At 36.1% G+C, this 8,607-nt stretch overlaps 1 protein-coding gene across 1 annotated transcript; it reads right to left on the bottom strand.

The window, feature by feature from the left end:
• Positions 1-939: 939 nt before the first annotated feature.
• Positions 940-5,286, bottom strand: LOC116166127. The gene is made up of 7 exons (XM_031480971.1): positions 5,088-5,286; positions 4,893-5,038; positions 1,833-2,026; positions 1,675-1,789; positions 1,450-1,625; positions 1,184-1,403; positions 940-1,133 (listed from the first exon to the last, which is right to left on the bottom strand). Exons 1-7 carry the CDS (start codon positions 5,258-5,260, stop codon positions 940-942), a joined length of 1,218 nt encoding a protein of 405 aa, XP_031336831.1. The 5' UTR covers positions 5,261-5,286.
• Positions 5,287-8,607: the final 3,321 nt, after the last annotated feature.

Genomic DNA, 8,607 nt, shown 5'->3' on the forward strand with positions numbered 1-8,607 from the left:
TTCAAAATTCAGCAAAGGTACGACAGACAGACGGATAGAGAAAATGATGCGCAAATATTATCTTTCGTTTGATCAACTAATACACAATCTGTCAGTATTTATGACACACCGGCTTCGGAACTAAATTACCTTGGAAATAAAATCAAAACCATCTAGCCGTGAGAAAAACGGCGACAGGCGGCTTACCTTAACGAAACACATAGACGCAACGTAAACTGAGGCCAGAAGAGCTGAAGGAGTATTATATCCTCTGCTGGTAGCAAGTGCTCTATAAATGAAAACAAAGGTCGGGATATTAAAGGCCTGCATAAGTGATAAGACCTATAGTAACTTACGCATCTGCGGGATGGATGATATACCTATCGCCAACCAACGTTCGACGGATTGAAGGTATGTAATCCAGGACCCTTCGTGCCATACCCAAGGCACCGTGGTCCGTCACGCTCACTGGAGGAGAAATTCTTCGACGGCAGAGATAACACCACCATTGCTCACATCAGGAGAATGCGGGGACACAAGAAAGGCACAAGAAGGATCCTGGAGCAATAGAAAATAAATCAGGGTGCAAAATCGTGTCCGCAAATCGATGATGATAATGCTAAGTAAAGTGGCAAAAAAATGTCAAAGCAGTGAATTTCAATTGTTTCCATGGCAATCTATTAGAGAATGTCATCTTCCTGGTGCCGATCTCCACCTGCATTCGTCATTAGTGTTCACTATTTATGATAAATTTAGGTGCACTTCAGTGCTGTAAATCTAAGATTGGCACGAAAATATTAAAATGAGGTCTCACATAACGAACGAATTTTAATTTTAAATTTGGATTTTTTGTTTCTACAATTGTAAATCATTCTAGGTTTTACAAGCGTGTTTCAGTTAATCGAAGCTCATAAAAAATGGAAAACTATTTTGTCATTAACACTGCTGTTTTAAAATAAACTAAAAATAATCTAAAGCTCCCAAGTCGTCGAAAAATGGTAACAAATATTCCATATGCTTCCTGTATCTCTCATTATTATACGCGTGATAACGGAAACTGTCTTCAGAATCATCCGCCATTAAATCTTCAAAAGATGCATCATTTCTACTGCTCGCTTTTACCAATGGTAAAATTGCAGCGGCAGCCAGCAGACCTAGTAAACATTTAGTAATTTAATTAACTATGCAATAATTGGAAACGTACCATAAAATGATCTAGACTTCCAATCTTTCAGAAATTGTTTCTTGGTTGGTATCCTCTCTAAGGAGTAATTCAGTGATGCTAAGGTATACAGAAGTTTTGAATAATATCGGTCAAGTATCGTGTCCAAATGTTCCCGCCTTACCTCCATTTTTGGACTAGTTGTCCAAAAGTAGTGCAAATCTATTGCCGGACTTGAAAATATCACCAATTGATAATCTACCTAAAATTACCAAATTTACTTTAGCAAAAAGTGTGCGACGACCAACAAATTTGCAGTCCTTCAGTTTTCCTTCACTGTCGTATGAAAATAGGAAGTTATTAACCCACGCATCACCGTGATTTAGCACTTTAAAGCTACCCAATTTTGGAGATGAGCACCAGATCGCTCTGTCAACAACTCTGTCAAGTATCGCTTGTAGTTTCTTGCTGTACTTTTCATAGCCTGCAAGCCCAATATTCTTTTTAAGGGCATTGCAATGTCGTATACGAACCTGGCCAGGTGGAACATGCTTTAATTAATGATTCGAACGCGCGAGTTATCCAAACTGTTATCATTTCGTTTTTTGAAAATATGCCCCTGTCAAAAGCTTTGTACAAACCAGGATGCTGCAATATGTAGGTTACTCAGCTGTCGATGGATCCTTTATACCTTCTCATGCAGTACAAGAGACGCGGCGTGTAAACATGCTATTTTTTCGGCTACCAGAAGACAATGATTTAGATCAAACCCTGTTTGCCGATTATGCATTTGAAAACCCAATTTCCCTAAATCCTCAAACATAAGTAGTGTATGCGGCTTCTCGGTGTAATAAATAAATTTCGCTGACAAAGTGAAATATTCTCCTGTAATGAAAAAAGTGTCAAAAATAGAAAAAATAAAAGTTCAATGGTATAACACGATCTGAAAGTGACACATTTCACACAACCGAAATTATGAAAGCTGTTTTTTCTACGACTCTCATTGAACGTAGGACGGTTCTGCGCTGCCGTTTCATCGCGAGCGTTTCTTCGCCGAGCCGTTTTATCGCCGAGGTCGTTTTAATGTCGGGAAATCAAACGGGAAAGCTACAGCTTAGCCTAGTCTTGTATTATAAATTCCTAGAATGCCATTTTGAAATTTTACACGTATATTATTATTATTATTATTATGGTCGGTGTATCTTGTGAGAACTCAGGTCTAGCTATTGATGGGCACAATAGCTAACGCTATCAGGACAAAACAAAACAAAAAAAATAATTATAATAATTCCTGTAATTTTATTAAATTGAGTTTATTGTGTAAGTGTTTCTTTGGCTTTGCGTTTGGGTTGAATACGAGTGGGTTGTGATAACGTGGTGTGTTTCTGTGAAGAAGGAGTTTTGTGTTTTTTAACTGTGCTAGGACGTGTAACTTTATTTGGTGGACCTGTCTTTGTGGTGCATGTTGCGTTACTTGTATTTATGGTGTTTCTTTGTTCTTGAGGTTGTATTTGTGAGGTTGCTTGGGTTTTTGGTGGGGATATTCCAGTATTTTGTGAGCTAGTAGTGCTGTTTAGATTTTTGCGCTTCGGTTGAATACGAGTGGTTTGTTTCAAAAATGAAGCGATTCATCCCTTCGTCCCATTTCATACGTCTTTTGGAGGTTTCCTTTGCGCTGGTCCCATCCACAAGCGGTTGAGAAGCAGGCACAAAGGTCTCTTCATGGCGGTCCTCTTCACGTGGTCGTTGTCCTCTTCGTAGTCTTCTTTCGGCTGTAGAGGTTTCGGGTATCCCGACGAGCGGCCGCCTGTTCACCAACTCGTCACTATCGGCTCGCATGCTGCAACGCCCAGCGATAGCTCCAGACTTATTATTATTGTCGGTGTTTCTTGTGAGAACTCAGGTCTAGCCTGGTTAACTAATCGCACGGATTAAAATCAAGTAACGATTAGTGTCTGTGTCTGTGTCTGGTGAAGTTATGTAGGGTTCTAAAGAAAAATAAAAAATAAAATAAATATTATTATATTATATTATAAATATTATTATTATTATTATTATTATTATTATTATTATTAAATAGTAATATCTACTGCGATTTAATGTGCTTTAAAGAGCAATCTATATAAGGTGAGTTTTGCCAAATTGACTTCGAATATCTCGTTAACTATCGGTCTGAGTGGAAAAAATAATTTTCTACAAGATTTCGTTTTTTTAAATGTTATTATTTTTTATGGAAAAATTTAAAAAAATAATCTCGAAAATTAACAACTTGTTATTACTAGGTAAGTCATCCGATTTTTTGAAAACCCGTATTTGGTAACTCCTTTTGATAACAAAACAATATGCCAAATCAGATCATCATAGGTTTTATAGTCATTGCGTAATAATTAAATACACAAATTAAAAAATCTATGCCTTGTCTCTCAAACTGGGTGACTCCGTCCTGAATTTTTGTACACATAGTGGAACTCTAAAACAATTTTTTCAACAAATGTTCTGATGATTTTTGCAAATCGACGGGCTTTGCAATTTTTTTTCAAAATCCGATAATTTTTCTACTTAAGAAATTTCTCAGATTATCAAAAATGATTTTCACTTCATCAACGATTCTTTAAAGAGTGAACTTCTTTTATTTTTTATTTGACCAAAATGAATGATTTTTATTACTCCGAGTGCCAAGGGCCTATTATAGAGTTACCTTTCTTGTTATGTTTCGGAAATTATTCCATTTGTTACTTAACTAAGATTTCACAGTCCGTCAATTGGTAAGAATCCTCGGGAAAATTGTTGGAAAAGTTAGTTTTAACGTTCCAGTATGTGTAAACAAAATTTGAGAACGCTCTAGTAGTCACCTAGTTTTAAAGATAAAGCATTGCTTTTTTAATTTGGGTGTTTAATTATGCAATGACTGTAAAACCATACGGTGATCTGGTTTGGCATATAAAAAAAAGTTACCAAATACGAATTTGCAAAAAGATGGGATGCATTTTGCTTAGTAATAACAGATTACTTTTCTGGATTTCTTTTTACCACCCTCAGGTTAATGAGGGAGATATTGCATTGGGGTAAAAAATGATCCCCCACGAAAATATATCTTTGAAGCACCAGGAATCCGAATCAAACAAAATCTCGATGATGTCGGTCTGTCGGTTCACCTGTACCCTCATTTCCGCCTAAACGACTGAACCGATTGGAACCAAATTTGGTACCCATATTCATAGACATTAAAAGAAGAGCTGAAAAGCTTTTGGGCAGAATCGCGCATGCGCAGCTGTGCGCGTAATATCTGTTCTAGCCACAGTAAACTTTTTATATTGTTTCAAAAAACCAATTTCCTGTAACTGGCGATGAACTGGCGGTGCTGAAACGTTTCATTCCGTTAATTGGAAGATCAGATGGTACTTATAGTATGCAATGATCAATACCTACAAACAGCGATGGATACTGTTAACATCATTTCGAATATTGTTTGACACACGCTTTGTATGTTACACTAATGAGTGGAAAGCAAACAAAAGTGTGCATTTTATTTTCTAATGTCGAATCCTAATAAGAAAACAAAAAGTATGTATATCGAACAGCGACAATTGTTATGGACATTTGCACCAACAAATTTAAACTAAGCTTGGCTTTGCAATAACTTAAAGTCCATGGAAACTATTGTTGTCATGAATTTTAAGTTACACTTCAGCTCAGCTAAAATTTTTCGGTGCAAACGGCCATAAGACCTCAATTTCACCATCGCACTCACCTAACGTATCATAAATAGCTGGAAGAGTAGTTTTGTACACTTCAATTTCCTTCGCAAAATATTGTTCCTGCCTTGTTAATTCCAACATCTCCTTTTTTTCGACTGGGGAACATTTCATTATCATCGAAATTGTGCCTCGATTTCCACTAAAGCTCTGTTAAATATGCTCGCCGTAGCATCCGATGGAATTCTCACCTTGTATCAGTTTGAAACGTAACAACTGTTCGAAATATGTCACTAGTGTAGTTATCACCTACAGGTACTGCTGCCGAACTCGAGTATCCCATTACTGCAAGTTCTTGATTTCCAAAATAACTTCTTAAAGCAGTTTGGATGAGGTCTTTGGATACCCAATGTGGTGTAGTCATGGTAGAAACACATACACCTCGGGAAGTGGATGTCGAAATAGATGTATATTTAAATAAGCAGATCTTTTTCTATGTGTCCCCTCAGTGTTGAAGAGTACTAAATGCAAAGAAATTTGCAAGGTTTTCGAGATTCGTGCGCCAAAACTACAACTTTGCCTTTTCTCGCGTGATGAGACGCATTTATGTAATATTAACCATTATATTTATTCAAATTGGTCGAATCATATATAAATGACAAGTCAAAATATCTCGAAATGATATAACAAAATTATGGGGTTCTGGTTTTTATTCATAGTCACGAATTATATGAATAGTTTTAAGGTTTTCATGTTTTAATTAAACGTGTATGGCCTCAAAAGGAAAAGCTTGCTTGGTAATTACGTTCCAAAAAATCTAAATGTGTCCGCTTCCTCTTGTTCTCACTCACCATACGTCTTCAAATTGGTCTTTACATAGGTTTTTTTTGGTGGTAAGATATGTTACGACTTTTCATGGGGACATTACAGAACATTTTTGGAATTTTAAATGTGCACGTAGTTATAACTATTCTTAGATTTACCTGAGTATTTTATAAGTAATTAATTCATAATTATATTTATAGGGAGAATTTTCTTAAGGTTTCCAGAAATGGCCGGTTCTTCTATTATCCCCGCCCAATCCCGCGTTTTTTATATAGAAAAATAAGTTACGAATTCGTACATATCATCAGTTTTCGATTTTCTCATTGTGGAACCAATGAAAAAAAAATTAATTAAATTTAGCAAGCTCCGTGACTCTATGGAATTGTGTCAGCAAACAGAGGCAACATACCATTAATGTTATGATCTAGACTGAACTCTTGTTACTTGTTAATGATTTCAAATTTCAATGGCTGTGAAATTATTCCTGATTAGTCTTTGTTTGACCAAATGAGATATTAATATGACTTATCTAAGGTTTGTAAGACGCGACCGCACGATGGCGTCAAACCGAAAAAATTCGCTGAGTCGCTCATGTCTGCAACCCATTGAAGCTTTCTGAAACTTCACACAACCTTCTTAATCTCTTCAAGGCTTCATTGAAACTGCACGAGACTTTGCGTCCCATGTCCCATCAAACTCTCTAAAACTTCCTAAAGTCCCTTGAAAGTTGAAATGCTTTAAAACTCTCTGCAATTGTCTGAACTGAAGCTTCCTCAACATCTCTGTGAAGGCACAGTTAACGCACAGTTCCTCTCAGCATCTCTTCTTGTTTTTTAGTATTTCCTCCTTCATTTTATGTTTCAGTTTTGGCAATCACTGATTTGTCTGCCCTATGCGCCCTCAGGAGTAGACGTCGGGCTGTAACACACTGCGTCCGCATCTCTTATATTCCGAGCGTTTTCCCTTTTTTGGAGTTAGCATAGTAGCTGCACACAGTCGGTGAAGAACCTGCTTTAGATCTTCCGTATAGTCAAGATCAGAAACAATAAACATTAAAATGCAATGGCAAATGCAAGAGTTAGTGTCCAGACTGCCAATTCTTCGAAACAATAGCTAATTTAAAAAAAACCATTCTCTATTATTATAGGTGATGTTTTTGACCGTAAAACTGGTTCTTGTTCATAGGCAAGCTCCATGATTTTCATTGTGCATCAGCATATTACCACAGATTTATAGTATATTTAAATCTGTGATATTACCATGTGGAACTAACTCCGTGTGTGTTTCCAAACACTTTTCTCTTAACAAATTTATTCTTTAAATTTAATTGTAAGAGATATGGATCGATAATATTCAGAAAAGTTTGAATATCCCAAGGCCATGTTGGCTAATGACGCTGGGTAAATCCTACAGCAAAATACGGAAAATGGAATGTTAAATATGCAACAAATTCATAAACACGCTGAAACGTGTAGTATTGTTATAGTTGCCAAAACTAAAAGTATCAATACTCTATTTGAATACGGCAGGCATTGAACTCTGGGCCATTCGTCAAACCAAGGTATCCCTAAGTCATTAATATCAAATGTCAAAATTGCGAACCTTCGTTTTATTACCTCCAAGTAATCTACTGATGCTTCGAAATCTCGTAATGATACACTCGTTTCCGAATGATTAAAATATTTGGAGTACGTATCCTGTGCTACTTTTTGTTGGAAATATTCCAAATCTCTCGAATATTTTCACAGACAAAATAGATTTATGAGGCATCGCCCGAAAATTTGTTACTATGCCTTGAAACATGAAGGAGAAAAAAATTTAGTGAGTAACCGCAGTAAGGTCGTAGGTATGTATGCCCCGCTGTTTATTTTGCAAATTAGAGTAAGATACACAGTGCTAATATTTCGGGTAGGTATAGATGACCACAATATTCCTGTATGCAAACGGGAAGTGCGGTTTTCCTAAACATAATTAACCGTGGAAATCACAGTAAAGCAGGCTTCCTCAACTCTTGATAAATGTTATCAAGTGTCACACTTAATGTTTCTTAAGCGATTGTTTTCGTAGAGTCACTGCGAATAATTAGCTTAGTTTCATTTCTACAAATTCCCAACCCCACAGATCGCAAATGAAAAGTGGCATTTTGTTACTAAATTTGAATATTTTGGTTAAAACTATAACATTCGCACATTATTCTCCTAATGATAACCACAGTTATAGGCTTTTGGGATTACTACCTAAATTGCTCATGCTTCAAGCTTCACCCTTTTCAACAAGAAACGTGAATTACATTGCTGCAAGACTATTGAAAAAATTGAAATTCTTAATTCAAATATTTATTTGACACCCAACATCATTTTTGGACTATCGTCTTTATTTTAGATGAGGAGTATATCAAATACTACTCCGAATTAGGTTTTCCTGCAGTTTTTCTAATTCGTAAGGTAAATAAATACCGGAGTACTATAGAACAACTTAAGACCTTCTGCAGGGGCACCTCTAAAAAGTATTATGCGGGTCACTCTGTAATTGGGCGCAAGCCTGTTGAGCGCCCAGAACGTGAGAGGGATAATAAATAAATAATAAATAAAAATGTACTTTACTTTTTCAGAGAATCATTTCCTCCACACTTACATGAATCATAATAATAGAACAAATCTGAAGTCGATAATATAGCTATTGACTTCTAGTTCTTTCCGTCCCTTAAAAAAACATTTTAAATCGATAGATTCTATGTCGCCCATATCTACTACCTTTCGCGTAAATTTAAAAATTAACTACTAACATGGACAATTGAATTTTATTCAATTCTTATGGAAAGTATTTTTATTGCTAGATTGGGCTTAAAATTTAACCAGTTTGCTTCAGTTGATCCAGTATGAGATCCCCATAGAGATGCACGGTATTAAAGTTATGACTATTTCTTCAAAAATGAAATTACATGCT

Source organism: Photinus pyralis, unplaced genomic scaffold, assembly GCF_008802855.1.
Source record: "Photinus pyralis isolate 1611_PpyrPB1 unplaced genomic scaffold, Ppyr1.3 Ppyr1.4_LG1, whole genome shotgun sequence".
In the NCBI taxonomy this organism is placed as follows: Eukaryota; Metazoa; Arthropoda; class Insecta; order Coleoptera; family Lampyridae; genus Photinus; species Photinus pyralis.